Source organism: Enhydra lutris, unplaced genomic scaffold (genome assembly GCF_002288905.1).
Source record: "Enhydra lutris kenyoni isolate GAN:26980312 unplaced genomic scaffold, ASM228890v2 scaffoldscaffold17, whole genome shotgun sequence".
In the NCBI taxonomy this organism is placed as follows: domain Eukaryota; kingdom Metazoa; phylum Chordata; class Mammalia; order Carnivora; family Mustelidae; genus Enhydra; species Enhydra lutris.
In genome coordinates, this window is record NW_019154101.1 from 6,852,580 (window position 1) to 6,871,304 (window position 18,725).

General features: G+C 58.8%; 1 protein-coding gene across 1 annotated transcript; it reads right to left on the reverse strand.

Moving 5' to 3' along the window:
- Positions 1–725: 725 nt before the first annotated feature.
- Positions 726–16,774, reverse strand: LOC111147818 (MyoD family inhibitor). The gene is made up of 5 exons (XM_022504068.1): positions 16,726–16,774; positions 15,076–15,162; positions 6,930–7,112; positions 3,694–3,918; positions 726–1,008 (listed from the first exon to the last, which is right to left on the reverse strand). The coding sequence occupies exons 2-5, from the start codon at positions 15,149–15,151 to the stop codon at positions 752–754; spliced, it is 741 nt and encodes a 246-aa protein (XP_022359776.1). The 5' UTR covers positions 15,152–15,162; positions 16,726–16,774; the 3' UTR covers positions 726–751.
- Positions 16,775–18,725: the final 1,951 nt, after the last annotated feature.

Here is an 18,725-nt window from a genome sequence, read left to right on the forward strand (position 1 = left end):
AAGAAGGAAAAAATGGTGAGGAGTGGGTACCTCTCTTACTGCCTTCGAGGGGAACATGAAGGAGGAGAGGGACTCCAGAGGGCAGGGAGGCCTCCCCCATCATTTGGGGGCTTTGTATGTGTCTGTTGGGGGAGGGGGGAGTGTTTGCTTTTGAGACTAGGGGTTCTATGGACACTACTCATAGGTGCTGAGATGGACAAATAACTTTATTTACAGCAACAAATAGGTCAGGCCCACCACCCTCCATTCCCTCCCTCTCCCCTTCCAGTATTTTCTATACCGTTCCTGTCCCTCCTGGCTTAGCTCTGCCCTCTGGAGGACTTCGGGGGTCACCATACGAGTCAGGCCCCCTCGAGGGTCCGGTAAAGACACCGGGGAAGGGCGTGGCCCAGAGCAGGCTGGGATGTCTCACTTCACATTTTGCTGAGCCTGGGCGGCGGGAGGCGGGGCCGCAGGGGCCGTGAGAGGTAGAGGAGCGCACAGCCCGCCAGCCCCGTCTCCCCCCGCCCCCCTTGCTGCCCCCCCACTTTCACAGTGTTCTGAGGCCCAGGCCGTGGGGCCAGGCGCGGCTCCCTCCCCGGCCCGCCCCCCAGGTTGTCGGCACTGCTGCGGGTCCCGGCACCGCGAGGCTGGGACGGGGCGTGGGGTGAGGGGCGCTGCGGCAGCCCCGCCCCCCTCCGCAGAGCTGGCCCCGCCCCCCCGCCCCACCCCCGGGGCCGCGGCGCGAGGGGCGCTGCAGGGGCGGCGGCGGTCAGGAGGAGAAGCAGAGCCCGCAGCACTCCATGCAGATCTCCAGGCAGTCGGCGGACTCGCAGCAGGCGTCCACGATGCCGCAGTCCAGGTCGCAGGGCAGGTCGCAGTCGGCGCACTCGCCCGAGCCGCAGCAGCAGCAGCAGAGGCACGAGTCCTCGGAGCTGCAGGAGCCGCACGTGGCGCAGTCCAAGACGATGTTGCACAGCGTCAGGAACTCGCAGAACAGGCAGGACAGGATGCAGTGGACGCAGCAGTCTGCGGGCACAGGCGGGGGACAGGGCTGTTGAGACAGCCTGGGGGGCGAGGGACCCAGCCGCAGAGGGCTCACGGCCTAGTGCTGGGCTCCCCTCCCACTGCTCAGACTCATGGGGATGGTGAGGGGCCCAGCTTTCCGGCTGATGACCCCCAGGCACAGAGTTACACGCACCTGCCCAGTTAGCTGCAGAGCGAGGGTCCAAGCCCAGGTGGTCTGGATTGAGTCCCTGCGCTTCACCACCCTGAGTCATTCGTTTACCAAACCCACGTCCTAGCTAGCATGTCCCACGCACTCTTCTAAGTGTCGGCATGAATGAAACTCATGTAAACTTGCAACAACTCCATGAGATGGGGCTACTATTAGCCCCACTCTACAGATGAAGAAACTGAGGCACAAAGAAGTGGCTTCAGAATACACCCAGAATCCTACCACTCTGCTCATCTCACTCCCCACAGCCCCCCCCCCCCCCACTGCAACAACCATCTCTCTGGTTGTCCCAGCCTCCACCCGAGACTATACCTCCCTGCACCTACCCCCCACGCACTAGCCCAGAGGTACCCTTGCAAAACTTCAGTCCAGTGAGTCCCTCCTGTGCTCAGAACCCTCCGGTGGCTTCCACCTCCCTAGGAGTAAGATCTGGTCTCCTTCTGCACTCTGTCCTCCTAGATCACTCTGCGGTGGCCTTCCGTGGGCACCGCAATCTACCAGCCCCACCCCAGCACCCTCAGCCCCTCGCCCTGGCCCACCTTGCCTCTCTCCTGGAAGGACTTATCACCTGCCACCACACTCCACGGCTTCCCCCCCCCCACTAAAATGTAAACTCCAGAGGACAGGCAACTTTGTCCCTTGTAGTCAGTGATACAAGTCCGTAGAAGGTGCCTGACACTGAGGTGCTGAGTAAAGAGATGGTAAGTGAATGAATGCATGAGTCTATCCTTCGGCAGCCACCTGGGAAGTGGTAGATCGAGGAACTGAAACCAGGCAGGCTGGCTCTGGAGCCCATGCTCTGAACCGCTCACTGGGCGGCCAGGATGCTCAGCTGGCATCCCTCCCAGGGGCTGGGCAAGCAGAGGAGTGGCCAGTTCCCCTGACCAGGTGGGCCTCTGCCACAAGGCTGCTGGCCCTATGGGGGTCTCACACTGCCATGGAGGATCTGACTGTCCCACCCCATTTCTGTGTGGAGGGACTGGGGTCTCGTACAGCCGGGACCCCTGCCTTCTACCTGCAAACGGAACAAGGCAGTTCTCTTCAAGTACAAATCTGATGAAGTCACAACCTTGTTTGAAATCCTTCCATGGCTCCCTATTGCCATCCAGATAAACTTTTTTGAGAGAGAGAGGGCGCGCAGGCGCGCACCTCAAGTGTGTGGGGGTGAAGCAGGCTCCCCACCCAGCTCGAAGCCAGAGGCAGGGCTCAATACTCTGAGCCTGAGGTCATGACCTGAGCCAAAATTCAGAGTCAGACCCTTAACCAACTCAGGCACCCGGGCACCCCATTCCCTCCAGATGAAGTCTAAGACCAGTGCAGTTTACAAAGTGCCTCCCACTCCCACAGCTCCTGCCTGTGTGGCATCTCACCGCCCCCCATTCCTCACTTAGAATTTCGTAATCTAGCCAAGCTAGCCATTTCTCACGTCTGTGCCAAGGCTCCCCAGCTAGATTCTCCTACTCACCATTTGAGACAGGCTCAGACACCTCCTGGGCTTTCCCAGACTCCCTTCCCCAGCATTCTGGGCTCGTGTGGGTGTCCCCTGTGTTTGCATCATCTCCTTTCTGTGGCTTTACCACTGTATGTGTCACCCCATATGGTGATGACCTGTGTGTCTTTCTCATGTGAGCTTTGTGAGGCCAGGGACTGGGTCCCCAGCACAGAGCACAGTGCCTGGCTCCCAGCAGATGCCCAGTACATCTTTAAATGAATGAACATTCCCTTCATAATTCAGACTATTGGGCAGAATCTGTTCTGTGGGAAGGCCGATGAACACGTTAGGTGCAAATGTGTACCCAGAATCCTGTTTGCAGAAGACCATGGCGGAGTTCCCCAGTATGGGCAGGAGGCACTTAAACATTTTGGGGTAACGGTTAAGGTGAAGCACCACTGAGCTCCAGGCAGCCATCCCCCACGCCGAATTAATGCCTGGTGGGGCAGGGAAGCTGGCTGCCCAGGGCAGCCCCGCAGGGGACCCCCATATTGCAGGAACGACGGCTGATGTATCCGGGTTCTCTGCCTCCCCACCGCCCCACACGGCCCTCACCATGCCCCCAGTTAAGTATCTGATGCTGCATCCTTTTACTCTGCCAGGTGTTCTGCTCTCATGAAACAGGCGGTCTAAGCCTTGAGGAAAATTGTGTTTCCAGAAATGGAGTGGCTTACGCTGGCTCAGCCCAGATAGTTTCATTCCTTGTTACAGCAACTGTGGGAGAGCATGGGTGGGAAGGGGCTGGTCTTGAGAAGGCAGGTATGCCTAGCTTTCCCCAGCAGGTGTAGCTGGCCAGGTTCCCCGGAAGCAGTGTTAAAACCGGTCTCCTGGGCCCCACCCAAAGGTTCAGATCCAGGATGCCTGGCGTGGGAATGAGCCTGTGCTTCTAACCAGCGACCCATTGAAGAGGCTGCTGCTTGTCCCGGCATCATGCTTGGAGGGACCCGGCTCGGGAGGCCTCTCCCAGGGAGGCAGGGGGCCTTACCTTCCTGCGCCTGGAGGGGGATCTGGGAGGCAGTAGATTTGGTGCTGCCCTTGCTCTTCCTGCTGGCCTGACTGGCGAGAGATGGGTGCGTCTGCAACTTCCGGTGGGCCTTGGGGCCACCTAGGGCACCGTTCCCCGCCCGCCTGGCGCTGCCCAGCTCTGAGGGGTGGCCTGAGCCATTCGCCACTAGTGGGGTGCAGCTCACGGGGTTCCCCTGAGGCTGGCCTAGAGAGATGATGAGAAAGGTTAGTGGGGGTGGGGGGTGCACGGCCTCCCAGAGCTCTGCCCCAATCTTGCCTGCTTCTTTCTTAGATATGCCACAGGTCATCTAGCTGGCCTTGTATTCTGCAGATGGGGAAACTGAGGCCCAGAGAGCAGCACTGACTTGTCAGACGCACACCAGGAAACAGAGTTGAGCCTGGCTCATGACCCCCAGGCCAGTGCTCATTCCAGGAGAAAGAGAGGTGCAAGGCAACCACAGGGGCTCAGAGTCCTGGACCCCACCTTCTTACCCACTTGAAATCCATTCTCCTGCTTTTGGGATCTTGGGGTTTGGCAAGAGTGGCGGTGGTGGTCAGGGTGAGGGGATAAGGACTGTTTGGTTGGGGGGGGGGGGCAGAAGGACAGCAGTGAAGCAGTTAACCTTCACCTTGGCCCCTGCCAAGCCCCCAGCTGTTTTTGCCCTTGGTGTGCTGGGTGATTTATTGGAAACATCTGTTTGGAGATGAACGCCCTGGCCCTGGGCTCCACGGGCGCCTCAGAGCAGCCCCTCTCTCTCTTCTCTTCCACCCCAGCTTCCCTGCCCTGTGCTGCCTCTGTGGGGTGGCTGGCAGAATAAGTCTCCTGGAGCGACCCTGGGGGTCTGGGTGAGGGGGAAAGACCTGTGGTGGGGGATCCCTGAGGCCAGGAACTCCCTGAGTCCCCATTCCAGGGTGAGAGTCCAAACTTCAGCTTCACCAGTGGGTCCAGGGAAGCTGGCCCTGGGGATCCCCCGAAAGCACCCAGTCCCTTTCCTTACTTCAGGTTTGCTCATCTGGATGACATGGTTCTGTTTGCAAGAGAGGGGGCTGTGTGTGTGTGTGTGTGTGTGTGTGTGTGTGTTTGGGGGAGGGGGCTGAGAAGGTGACATGGAGAGGTGGGCCCTCCATGTCTGGGCCCCCTCAGCCGCTCAGGGCTGTTGGCTCCTGGGTCGGACCCTCTGTAAATGCACAGATGTTGGGCACTTCCATCTCTTAGGCACCAGGGTGTGGGTCCCCAGCTCCCTCCAGGCCAGGCCTCTAGGTTTGTATTATAGTAGGAGGAGGTATGAGGGGGAGCGGGCCCTGGAGGCTGAGGAGAGGGGAAGGCAGCGTCACTGCTTCCCCTGACTGAGAGGGCTGCGCCTTCTACGGAATGGTTATAGTGACCTCCCATCATGGAGCACTTACTGCTTGCCAGCCCTCCTTCTAAGCGCTCCACATGCCATTCTCTCACGAAGCCTCTCAGTTTCTCCCTGGGGTGGTATCCACCTTTCACAGATGAGGAAACTGAGTCCCAGAGAAGTACAGGACCTTGCCCAAGGTCCCACAGCTGGAAAGGATCAGATGTGGGCCCAGCCAGATGTGGGCCTGGTCCTGGCCCAGCCAGGACCCAACAGCTGGGACTCAGAGCGCAGAGTGGGGCAGAGGCTAGGAGATGAAGGACTGGGGATGGAGCTGCTACTATCACAGCCATCCCTCGTCTTAGAGCTCATACCTTATACATTTGGGCTGTTGTTAGGTCCAACAGCGTGCCAAGAGCTTTCTGTGGAGTAGCTTCTTCACGCATCTTGATAGGTCTACTGTCATTGGCCCCATTTCACAGATGACAAAAAAACAGAGGCCGAGTTTCCACAGCTAGGAAGTGGAGCAGGGAGGGGATGGAGGTTGGGAGAAAGGAGCTGAGGCCCAGGTGGGGAGTCAGGAGAGGATGGGAGACAGGGCTCTGGAGAAGCTCCATGCTGGGAACCTTTGGCCCTGAGGTGTGGCTGGTGCCTGCATCTGGGTAAACAGGGGTAAGGCCACTGGAAGCAGCCAGGCCTGAATCATCCCGCTCCCCTCTTGGCCCCACGGTGGGAGACCAGCCTGAGTCCTTGGCCAGCTTCCGTGCCCCCTGCCCTGATGCCTAAACATGGGCACAGTGACCAGAGGGTGGGAGTGTGTGGTGAGCTGAGGGTGCTGGGAGGTTCGGATAGACACAGAGCTTGCCTGTGGCCATGGCCATGGGGGTGGCCGTGGGGGCTGACTCACAGAGCAAACACTCGGGCCCACAGACACAGAGGTGTCTGTCCAGCTCCCAGCCAGGCCCCCTCCTCTGCGGCAACGGCACTGACCTCTTTCTCTCAATTCGGCTGGTGGGTGTGTCTAGAAGAGGCTGAGGGCAGTGTGCTAGCAGGATTTAGTAACCCTGACTTCCAGGGAGTCCAAGTTAGCCCCAGATGCCCTGGCTGAAGGCGGCTCCCCGCTGAGCCATGCCAGCTGAGGAGGCAGGCACAGGAAAGAGCCCTGTGCCAGGAGACCTGAGTTCCCCAGCTGTGTCCAGGCTGAGTGGTGCTGCGTGCCTTAGTTTCCTCATCTGTAAAATGGGCTTGGCACTTGCTGTCCTGCTGCCTCACTACAGGCTGGTCTGAAGAGTCTGTGAGATCATTCAGGGAAAGAAAGTTGGAAAGTGCAAATGTGTCTCTAGATTTGGTAGGTCTTATTAATTTCAGACTGCTCTGGCTGCCCCCTCCCCTGCTCCCGAGGGGAATGGAGGAGAGTTCTCTCCCTCCTAGGACCTCCTTGGAGGCCTTAAGCCAAGACTGGGAATAGGCTCCTTTCTGCTCAGAGTAACCCGGGACTGCTCTCTTTCCTTTTCACCCTCGACACCCTGGAGGGTGGGGCTGCGATGGGGTCTGGCTCCTGGCCCTCAGGACCCCCAGATCTCTTCCTCCTTTCATATGGCCCCACGCCCTCTGCTCTTGAACCATATTGCCTGGAGCCTGTCCACCCTCCTTGTGAACTAATGTTATACTGATCATTTTGTATGTGGAGGTCTCTTTCCTAGACAAAAAGGACGGTGACCATGACCTACACCTTTCTGTTGCCCACGCTTCAAGGTTCTGGCCCAGTGCTAGGCTCCCATGGGCACCCACTGCATGTCCACCAGCCCAAGGGATAGTATTCCCTGGCGCGACCCCTACATGTTGCCACTCCCATCCCCTGACCCCTAGGACTCACGTGTCACAGCTTCTGTGGGGACATCGAGGTCAGTACTGTCCAGGGGCTGAGGGGCCCCAGGGCCATTGCCTTGGGGCATGGGGGGTGCCGCTTCCTCCAGGGAGCCTTCCTCTAGCGCTGCCTCCACAGGGTGAGTGGATCTGGTTACTACCTCTAGCCCAGGCAGGAGGGATGGGATCTGGGCTAGAGAAAAAGCACAAGACCAAGGTATATTTTCCCAGTGCCCTTCTGTCTCCCCAGCCCTGGTCTCCTTCCCGCAGCCCAGAATGCCATGAGCCCCCTCATTCTCTGCCTCTCTGTACCAGCTACCCAGCCCTTACCCTATCTGGCAATGGTGCCAGGCTCCAAAGTGGAAAACTCCCAAAAGGCAAGGCAGGAGTGCTCAAGGGTGTGTGTGTATATGTGTGGATATGAGTGTGTGCACGCACACACTTGTGTCTGTGTGGTTGTCAAGGACAGGGGCCGGAGGTGGGCAGTAGAAAGGGACGTGAAGAGAAGCACGGTGCAGGAAAGGACAGAGAGATGGCAGTGATGGAGGGGCAGGGACAGGCATCCAGAGTGACAGGGAGAGGGAAAGAATCAATGGGACAGTGAAAGGCAGAAGCAGAGAAAGCAAGCATCAGAAGGCGGGTTTGGGTGCCGAAGGAGGGAGCCCCCAGGAACCCAGGGACAGACAGCCTGAAATGTGAGGGAGACTCAGCAGAAAGTCAGTGAGGGGGAGGCAGGGAAGGGTGGGATCAGGAGCAGAGGCAACAGAGACGAGAGTGCGGTGCAGACAAGGGTGAGAGGGACAGACAGGTCAGAGAGAGGATGACAGTGGGAGAGTCAGAGACCTGGGGTGAGGAGAAGGATGGGCCTGAGGCGGACGGCCAGGCAGGAAGAGAGGCAGGGAGCCGGCCCAAGAGGCTGGGAAGAGGCGGACCGCAGCCACATGTAATTACAGTGACCAGCTCGGCCCCTCTGCGCAGGGTGGGCGGAAGGCAGAAATGGAGCCACCTTCAAAACCCCAGCTCCAGAGGCAGCAGGACTAGGGCCCTCCTGGGCCCAGGGGAAGAGGAGGGGGGATGGGAGGTGAGGGAGGGAGGCAGAAAGGGGCCTGGGGTCCCATCCCTCAGTGCCACCAGGGCTGTAGGAAGGCCTGAGGGTAAGCAGGAAGGGTGAGCTCAGGGGCCCGGGGCCCGGCCGGCAATTACATGGTGCGGGGTGCAGCCCGAGCCTCTCATCAGACCCCCAATTGTGCAGTCAGGGAGGACGAGGGCTTCGAGGGGGTGCCCCCCCCACATGCCATGTTGGGGGCGGGGGAGACGCAGAAATGAGAGACTCAGAGAGACACAGAGACCACAAGGACACAGGGAGAGGAGAGCCACAGGCAGACAGAGAAGGACAGAGAAAGAAAAGGGCAGGAACCCAGAGACTAAATGTTCACCACCCGCCTGTGCACACCACACAAAATGACCGAAAGAGACACACCCAGGGCGACGAGAGATAGACAAAGACTAGTCTTGGAAATAGAAACCGACTCAGTCACAGAGAACACAGGGGCCTCCACACACTGGATGTGTCTGAGCTGTCTCCAAACGAAGCCCAGCCAGGACAGGAGGCAGGAGGCCCCCATCCGGGGAGCCAGTGAGGGTGGGGGAGGCAGGTCTGGGCACTGGGAGCAGCCTGAGAGGAGGGGACCAGCTAGGGGCTCAGCGGCCCCACCCCTAGGGGGGCCCTGAGCAATCCTTGTTCCAAAGAGTCCCGTCCTCCATGGCGAGGGGACCAGGCCCTAGGGGACCCAGACAGGTAGCACAGAGACAGCAGGCCCGAGGGACGTGCTCACACCTGCCTGGAAAAACAGGCTGTTTCTGAAGACAGGAGCTGGGGCCCTGGGCTCCTGCAAGCTCTGGGTGTGTGTGGCAGAGTTACAGGTAGGCACCCCTCCCGGTGACCCCGGCTGCTCCGAGGAGGGAGGTGTGGGCTCCATCTAGCCCCCATCCACTCTTGGGTTCAGTTGAGAGCCCCCTCGCTCCTGGGTTCATGAGACAGGAGTCAAATGGCTTTTGGAAGATCACAGGGCTGCGGCAAGGAGAGTAGGGGTGCTGAGATGACACGCAGGAGAGAGGGCGGAGTGATGCCTGCTGGATGGTACCTCTCCCAGCCCGGAGCCTGGGCTACAGCTCAGCCGGGGCTCCTGGGGGCTAACAGCAAGCTGGCATGAAGATTGAGGCTCAGAGCTTGGTCCTGATTTCTAGGAAGGGAGGGGCCTGCCCAGTTCCAGCCTCTGGCCCTAGAGGCACCGGGCTGTGGCCCTGATGGGCAGTGTGGTCTCTCCCGTGTGGTGCGATGAAAAAGGCCTGGCGAGGAGCTGGAAGGTCCAAGCCCTGGCTTTTACCAGTAGCCAGTGTGGGCAAGTTACCAGGACTCTGTGCGTGTAAAGGGTGGTGGTGGGGTGCCTGGTGGCTCAGTTGTTAAGCGTCTGACTTCGGCTCAGGTTATGATCCCAGGGTCCTAGAATCGAGTCCAGCATAGGGCTCCCTGCTCAGCAGAGAGTCTGCTTCTCCCTCTTCCTCTGCCTGCTGTTCCCCCTGCTTGTGCTCACTCTCTCTCTGCGTCAAATAAATAAAATCTTAAAAAAAAAAAAAAAAGGTTGGTGTACTTCATGCTTATCCCTCAGGGTTTCCAAGAGTAAATGAAGTATGCAGGGGGCCATTCATGAACCTTCCCATCCACCAACCCTCCTTTCCTCCCTTCCCCCCCTCCCTCCTTCCCTCCCTTCCTGTGCTGTTTGGTTTAACATTTATGAAGCAGCTATGATGTACGTTGCAATGTGTCAAGTGCTGGGAACACCAAAGTGAGGAAGAGGAGGTCACTGTCCCAGGAGTCGTCTGTGGGGGGTGGAAGGGTCGTCACATACACTGAGGGGTGAGAGGCATGCTGGGCTGTGGAGGCACAGACCCAGGCACTCATCCCAGGGGTGCGCAGGCAGGTGCATGTGTGTGTGTATCTGGGAGGCTTCCTAGAGAAGGTGGTGCCCACACTGGGTCAGCAAAGAAGGGGGAAAGGACTTTTCCAGAAGAGCAGCAGGAGCCAACCCCCCAGGGTGGGTGGCTGCGCGTGAGCAAGGGGACCCGCAGCCCCGCCGTTTGGTGGTGTTGAGGCTGGGGAGCTTAGAGAACTGGGGCCTCGTGGTGGCTTCCCAGGATCCCTCCTGAGGTCCCTGGGGTGCATGGAGATGACACCATCAGTCCTGTAGTAGAAGGAGCCAGGACTGCAGCTCTCCTGGCACCCGTCCACTGTTGGAGAGGGATGAAGGTGAACGGAGGGCTTAAGGAGACCAGTCCCGATCTCCGCCCTCCTCCCCCAGTGTCGACACTCTCTGGCAGCCTCTCCTTGTAGGTGACCTACAGGGTTGGTGACCTTGAGGCCTTGGGAACAAGGAGACAGCCCAGACCAAGTCCCGAGGAGGCCCTCCTGAAGGGAACTGCTGTTCTAGGGTGAGCCTCGCACCTTGGGAGGGTATCAGGGAGGAAGGACAATCCAGTCCAGTCACCTTGACCTGGAAATACAGAGAAATGGGTCTTTTGGAGCCAGGAGGTGACCCAGCAGATGCTGGACAGACGAGGAACCCGTGCTGAGTGGGCAGAGACACGGAAGCAGAATGAGAAGGCATTAAGAAGTGGTGGGAAGAGCAGAGCTCTGAACAAGGGATACTATCCGGAGGGCCCGGTGCAAAGGGACAGCTCTCCCTAGAAGCACACAGAGCAGAAAAGTTAGACAACAGGGCGCCTGGGTGGCTCAGTGGGTTAAAGCCTCTGCCTTCGGCTCAGGTCGTGGTCCCAGGGTCCTGGGATGGAGGCCCGCATCGGGCTCTCTGCTCGGCGGGGAGCCTGCTTCCTCCTCTCTCTCTGACTGCCTCTCTGCCTACTTGTGATCTCTCTGTCAAATAAATAAATAAAATCTTTAAAAAAAAAAAAAAAGTTGGACAACAGGTGAAGCTCCAGGCCTCAAGCATCAAGAGACCAAAGGAGCCCCACTTTCCTTCCTGTGACCATGAGCCCCCACTGTTCAGCCACAGAGGGAAGAATGTCTCAGTGGAGAAGCTCCCAGAGGAATGTTCCAGAGGATAGAGATGCGGAGAGGGCTGGAAGGAAGCGGTGGCCAGCAAAGGCCAAGGGCTCTGCTATGCATGTGCAGTTCATGTGTGGCATAAAGGTGCCTGCCCCCGATCAGGACCCCAACCTCCCCGGGGGTGCCATCTACCCGCCCAGCCACATCCCTGCTCCGTCTGACCAGAGGGCCACATTTGTCTAATGTGCACAGGGGGTCACACATGCTGGTGGTGTCTCTGGGCTGAAGCCGCGGCCCCGTGCTTCTTTCTGGGGTCTCCATCTGCAAGAGGGGAATGTAGAAAGGCAGCAGCCTCTTTCCCTCCATGCACTTTCCTCCCTAACATGGGATAGGTTTGGAGCCAATACCCTGAGTTCTGGAAAGATCTCCCAGGAGGGAGTGGAAACGTGCTGTTTAAGTCCATAAGCCAGGAGTGCCTGGGTGGCTCAGGGGGTTAAGCTTCTGCCTTCAGCTCAGATCACAATCTCCCAGTCCTGGGATTGAGTCCCACCTTTCGTCTCGTCATGGAAGGGGGGGAATCCCTGCTCAGCAGAGAGTCTGCTTCTCCCTCTCTCTCTCCCTCTGCCTTTCCCTCTGTTTGTGCTCACTCTCTCATGCTCTCTCTAAAGCAAATAAATAAATAAAATCTTAAAAAAAAATAAACTCAGGGGCACCTGGGTGGCTCAGTGGGTTAAGCCTCTGCCTTCGGCTCAGGTCATGATCCCAAGGTCCTGGGATCGAGCCCCGCATCAGGCTCTCTGCTCAGTGGGGAGCCTGCTTCCTCCTCTCTCTCTCTGCCTGCCTCTCTGCCTACTTGTGATCTGTCTGTCAAATAAATAAATAAAATCTTTTAAAAAAATTAAAAAAATAAACTCAGAAGCCCAAGAGGGAAGGCCAAGAGACTCACAACTTGGGCAGAAGCCCGGTAGGATCCTTCTGGCTGCCTGCTGTCCACCAACGTGAGGGGTGCTCCTGGCCCGAGGAATGGGGGGACACCTCTTCCAGGTGGGATGGGTTCACCTCAAGCCTGGAAAGTGCCCACAGGACCTTTGTTCTGGAGCTCAAGTCTCTAGTCGCTCAAGCCCAGACCTCTCCCTTGTCTTGTGGACAGTGGATCCAAGCTTCCCCTGGGGAGCTCTGAATACCTCTGGAGAGGTCCAAGATCTCTCTGCTCAGAGAGTAGTGACTAGAACCCAACACTCCAGTCTCTCCTTGGCCTGGCATTCCCGTCTCAGTCTATATCTTCAGCCCGATGAATGGGCAGGGAACCTGTGTTCTAGGCAGCCTCACCATTCCATGGCCCCAGGTCACCACTGGGCCTTCTGACCAATCCACCCATGCTTCTGTTGTTCCTCTTAACCAGAAGGTTCTAACCCTCTCCTCTCCCACTCCCCAAATCCAACCTATCCTTCAGGGTCTAGCTCCAGCTTGCCCTCTTCCTCTAGCAAGCCTTCCCTTGATACTCAAGCCAACGGTCCCTCTTCGGAGTGGTCCATCGACTGAGAACTTGGCACCCACTTAGCATGCTCTTATTACTGAGAACTTGGTAGTGAAATCCCGGCCCCTCAGCCAAATTGCAGCCCTCCCTAGCTCGATCTCTTGGGGTAGCAGCACAATTCACCCCTGCACCCACAGTGGGCACTCAGCGAATGTCTGTTGCTAAGGACAGAATCTTGGAACTGGAAATGCCCCAGGTCAGGGGCAGAGGAGAGAATGAGGGGGTGAGGACTAGAGGTGGCTTTTGGCTTCAAACCCCAAGGAGGCGAGAATTTGGTCTCATTGGATGCATCTTTGTGATACACCAGTCACAGTCCCCGCCACTGGGCTGAGGACTCAAGAGGGCCTGAGCTGGCCAGTTAGGCTGGGTTGGGTTGGTTTTATTTTAGGTCTGAAGGCTCCAATTCCCCAGGAAATTCAATTTAGAACCAAGAGCAGGAATGTGACGCCTCAGTGCTGGACAGAAATCTGCTGTGGGTTAGGGAGCCAGGCTCTCCGGGGGCTCGCAGGGGTGGGTGGGGAGGAGGCACTGGGGGGAGCCGAAGGTGTGGGGGCTTGGCCACCTGCCCCAATCAGAGGTGCCCTGAGTCCCCTTGCACCCTGTCTGCATCTTGGGCAGCTGAGGGCAGGGGTGACTTGGTCCCTGGCTGTCCTACCAGCCAGGCCCCCAGGGGCAGTGCTCAGCAGGGAGTGTGGGGGATTCTGGTCTCTGCTTCAGGCGTCTGTGGGGTTTTGGCTGGGTCTCCTGCGGTTTGGGCTTCCTGGGCAGCAGGGCTCATTCTCCCAAGGCGGCAGAGCCAGGCCTCCTTGAGTTATGAAAGCCACATTGTCTGGCCCAGCCCAGGCTGGGGAGGGGGCTCTCTGGGCCGCTGGAGGGTGGGAGGTGGCGCCTCAAGTTACAGCCTAGGGCTTTACCCCTCCAGGTGGCCCACCCTGCCCCAGCAAGTGGAGTCTCTCTTCTCCCTGCTGGGACTCAGAATGGGTCACTCCGGGCAGCAGATCTTGCAAGGAGGTAGTGGGGGAGAGAGCAGAGGAAAAGGATAAGCAGAGAAAGAAGGCAGAGCAAAGGGAAAGGGTGGGAGAGGAGAGGCCCAGACAGTGAGGAGGGGTGAGAGAGGCCAAAAGGGAGAGAGGTTCCCAGACACAGAGAAAGATCCTTGCTGGTCCCGCCCCAACCTCTCTTTCCAGGCTGAAGGAGTCCACTTCTTGGAGGGGCTCATCCTCCAGAAGTCTCTGCTCCAGGGGCCCCACCAAGAGGAGAGAATCTGAGGGCTAGCGGGGATGCTCAGTAGACACATTAGTCTGGCCAGCCATCTCCCACTTGTCCTCGCTCTGCTGTAGGAGACGCCCCACCGGGCCGGGGCTGGGTGTGCAGTAGGTAGACCTGGGGAGCCGACAGCCTCTCCAACAGGCACATAGGCCCAATGGGCAGATGTGCAGACAGAAGCCAGAAAGGAGAAGCTACTTGTCCGAGCCCATGCAAGGAGTTAGTGTCAGTGGTCCAGGACCAGACCTTCTTATTCAGAAACTCAAAGAGGGGAGAAAGGGAGAGTGGGGGTGGGTGAGAGGAAGGCGGAAGACTGAGACTAACCTGCTGGGACTGAAGTCCAGAAATCTGGGCCTAGACTCCTGCTCTCCATCCCGCTGCTCCTGGACAAATCCCAGCTGCTCCTGACTTCTCCCTGGCACTGCGGGCCACTGTGAGCCTCAGCCTTCATGGGCACAGTCAGGAGAATAGACTGAGAGCCGCAGCCCCAGAGTGCCTATTCTATACCCCTCAGGGAGTCACAAAGCCTTCCAGGGTTGGGAGGCTCCTGCAGAAATCCCACTGGGGTTAAAGACCCTGCGAATTGGGGGTAGGGGCATTTCACTCCGGCTGTGGGCAGTTGGTTGGAGTGAGTGTGCGTGTGTGTGGGCTTGTGTGTGTGTGTGTCTGGGCGGGAGGCTGTGTGTGTGTGTGTGTCTGGGCGGGAGGCGCGCGCCTGCAGGGTGGGAGCAGCCACAGGCCAGGCCCGGTTGGGGAGGAAGAGGAGGGAGACAAGATGGCAAGGAGGGGAGGGGCCAGGTCCTGGAGCTGCTTTCAGCGGACAAAAGTTTTCGGGAAGCGCTAGGCTCTCCTTGGGTTGGGGGAAGGGAAGGAGAGAAACTCAGACACCCCAAGCCGTTTGAGGCCCCCATAAATATTTACACACTGGGCAGAAACGGTTGGGACACAAATCCCAGACGGACAGACACCGCGGTGTGTGTGTGTGTGTCTGGTGTTGGGAGTGGGGTAGATGGAGCCAATTTGGCAGAGCCGCTGTCTCCATTCGGCCCTGCCCCCATCACCCCAGCCCTCTACTCTCCTTGGCCCTGGTCCCCGATACCCAGTCTCCTCATTCCCACCTCCACCCAAGCTCCCCAGAACAGTCTCCCCGCGTCTTAGGGAGGAAGAGTGAGAATTAGCAAATCCCCCCATCAACTCCCCCAACCCCCATTCCCTCCCCACCGCCTGCCCGGCCCAGCTGGGCCGCCTGCCCCGCTCCCTTCCAGACTCGTTCTCCATCCGCGGTCCTACCTGGCCCCGGGGCTGCGCTGGGGGCTCCATGGGGCGCGTCGCAATGAGGGGGGCGCTGGCCACTCACCTGGGACATCGGCCCGGGACCTGCCAAAAAGAGAGCTCAGCGGGCGGGGACGACCTTCCCCTCGCTCGAGCAGGGGAGAGGGGGACGCGCAGGGGGTGATTCGGCCGCAGACCCGCGCCTCCCCACTTTCCAGCGCGGCCACCGACCAACTTACTCGTGCAAGCTGCGCGCTACTGGCTCCGCCCGCGGGGATCACTGCGCTGGGGCTGTCATGCGCGCCTGCTGAGGGCGCCCCAGCCGAGGGGCTGCTCGGCTCCCCGCCGCTCGCCCCGCGCCCCCCCCCCCTCACTCGCTCCTTTCTCCCATTTCGGCGCCAGCTCGAGCCGCTCGCCCCCTTCCTTCCTTCTTCTCTCTCTCCGGCCCCCTCGCTCCTCCCCCGCTCGCCTCTCCCTTCCCTCTTCCCAGGCCCACCCTCTCCCCGCCCCCTCCTCGCCTTCCCAGTCGCCCCCTCCTCCCTTCCCTCCCCCCCCCTTCCCCAGTCCCTTCCAGCGCAGCGATCGGCGCTGCCTGGGCCGGACACGTCTGTCCGCGGGGACGCCGCAGCCCGAGCCCCCACAGGAAGCCGACTCCGCGCGTTTCCTCCGCGACCTCGGAGCTGGGCCCCTGTCTCCCCAAATCTCCGCTCGGCCCAGGCCCAGCGTCCCGAGGGGCCGCCCGAGTAACTGCGCCTTCGCTTTCTCCTGCTCTAAACTCTGCAAAAGTTTGCGGAGAATCAGGAGAATGAGAGAGAGAAACCTCTCTGACCACAGCCACCTCGAGCCAATTGTCTGAATAATTGCGGCCCCAAATCTCGTAGTCCTAAAGACAGGAGTCCTTCGCCCACCCTGTCGGTCTCCGCCCTGGGCGGGGGTCTCACAGACCTCGTGCCCACCCCGCCAGAAGCTGTCCCTCCGGGAAATCCAGTTAGTGACCATCTAGCCTCCCGCGTCCTGCAGCAGCCCCGAGCATCCTTAATCCCCCCAGCCCTGCCAGCTGTGCGTGGGAATTCGTGTCAGAAGACCAACTTTGGAGGCAAAGAGAGGTTCTCTGAGTTCAGCCCTTCTTTTGGCTCCAGACGGGAATCCGAGGCCTTCCAAGTTGCGGGTGCTCGGGGAAGGAGGAGAGAAGGGGCCCCTCCAGGCAGGGACAGCCCGACGGCACATCTGGAATTGTGAGCTGGTTCCCTCCTCGGGGCCGTGGGGACAGGGAGGAGACGCCTTCAGGCAGCCCCGGGGGCGAGGACCCTCAACGTGACCCCGGGGTCAGGTCCCTGAGAATGGGGGAGTGCTTGAAGCCTGCGCCCCAACGGCTGGTGCTGGGAGCGCCCCTGGGATGGTCCTCAGGTAGGGCCGCCGCTGGGGTGCCAGCGTCTCGGCCACACTTGACCCAGGCCGCCTCGAAGCCGAGTCTGGGCGCCCCACCACGCCGGCCAGTGAGCAATTAGGGAGGCGGCGGCGGCGGCGGCGGCGGCGCCGGCGCCAGGCCAGTTCCCCAAGTCCCGCCTTCCAGCCCGGGCCCGAAGCAGGGGGTTGGGACATGGGGGGCCGAGTGAGGGACTCGGGGCCTCTCCTTGGCCTCCTCCAGCCCCCGCGGTCGCTACTTACGCCGCTCCAAGGCCCCTGCGGTGCCGTCGTGGCCAGGACCGCCGTGACCCCACGGCTCTCTCCGCGCTCTCGCCACCCGCGGCCGCCGACCTGAGAGGAGCCCAGGTGGCTGTGGCCGGAAGGGGGGCTCCCGGGCCAGGAGGCGGGGTCCCGCTCGCAGGGCCCGGCTGCCTGCTGCGGGGCCCGGGCCTGACGCCCCGGGAGCCAACCCAGATCTGGTTGCTGTCTGAGAGCTCTGAAGAGCAGAGTGGACGCCCCCTTCCTGGCAAGGGCTGAGTCACCAGGACGCACCCGCGCCGGGGCTCAGAGACTGCTGCATTCTTACCGGCTTACCTGGGCCTGCGGCAAGGACCTCGCCCTCCTCCAAGGGGGCGGAGAACGTTGTCTCCAGGGCAGCGCCCCCTTCTCTTTCCGTTCTCTCTGGCATATACGCCCCCCACCCCAACCACAGACCCTAGCGATGCACCCCTTCTCAATCTTTATCCCCGCCCTTAAACTCTGGATCAGCTCAGTCCCCCATCCTTACTGTAAGTTGCCTGCTTGAGCTCAAACTCCGAGGAATCTAGCCCAGTCCTAATTAGTATGTTTGGTTTGTTGGAAATGTAAAATACGCTTTAAATTGAATACCACATACCCTTTTACAGGTGCACTCAGTTTGTGAAAAATCAGCAAGGTGAACATTTAAGGCACACCTGCTTTTTTCGTTTGCCTATTACGCTTAAATAAAAAGCTTTAAAAAAATCAACATTCCAGGACAGAGCCTGGTAGGATGTGATGGCCAGGTGGTGGCCTCCACAGGGCAAGGGACACAGTTCACGTTCCTCTTGCTTCCCTGGAGAAGTCTGTTCATCTCTCTGAGCCTCAGGAGGGATGAATATTGGGGCCCTGGGTGTGGAAATCAATCCTTACACTGTTACCCAGGGCCAGGACTAGGGTGAGGTAAATGGGGCACTTGCCTAGGAAGCAAAATTTAGAAGGGTGATCGGATAAATAACACTTTAATCCAATATTTTAGTATTTAAAAAAATACCCCAACAAATCAGCAAATTACAGTCCTGCCTGCTATCTGCGCATTTTTAGAAATAAAGTTTTACTGAAACCAGGGCTGGGGTTAGAGGGAAGCCAGTGAAACAGGGTCATGCAAGTGCAGGGCTAGGTCCTGTGTTGATTTAAAATGTTCGCAATTAGCGCATTGTGGATTTTTTGCATTAATTTTGATTTTTAGACATATTGCAGGAAAATACTGTTTTTTAAATAAACTTAATTTATGCTCCTTCTTTTTTTTTTGAAGATTTTATTTATTTGACAGATAGAGATCACAAATAGGCAGACAAACAGACAGAGAGAGAGAGGAAGGGAAGCAGGCTCCCTGCTGAGCAGAGAGCCCGATGATGTGGGGCTGAATCCCAGGACCCTGGGATCATGACCTGAACCGAAGGCAGAGGCTTAACCCACTGAGCCACCCAGGTGCCCCAGGAAAATATTGTTTATCTTCATTACTGTGCACCTGAGCCAAGCGTGTCGATCACTCTAGGCCTTGTACACCACTCTTCCTGAAGCATCTGGCTAGGACCCCAGGGTAAATGAGCAGAGGTTGAACTTGCCCCTTCCACTGACACACACCACCAGGTGGGCTCTGCTCCCCAGCCCAGGCCTAACTTTCCCAGGGCCCACTGATCAGTTCAGAGTATTAAATGCCAAGTCCTTACAGTGCCCTCTGGCCTCCCTTAGATGGGTTCTTCCTACCTTCACCTCCATCTCTCTCATTCATTCCCTTCCAGGTTCCCTGCTTCCTGGGTTTGTTTTTCTACTTGCCTCATGTGGTTGCCTCAGGGCCTTTGCTCTTGCTCTTCTTTCTGCTCAGAACGTCTTCTCCTAGATCTTCCACGGCCTCCTTTCTCATTTCCGCATTTCTTCTGCTTGCATCACCTTCTCAGAGAGGCCATCCCAGGCCCCTCACTGTCCCCTCACACCACTAATCTTCTCAGACCTTTCACCCT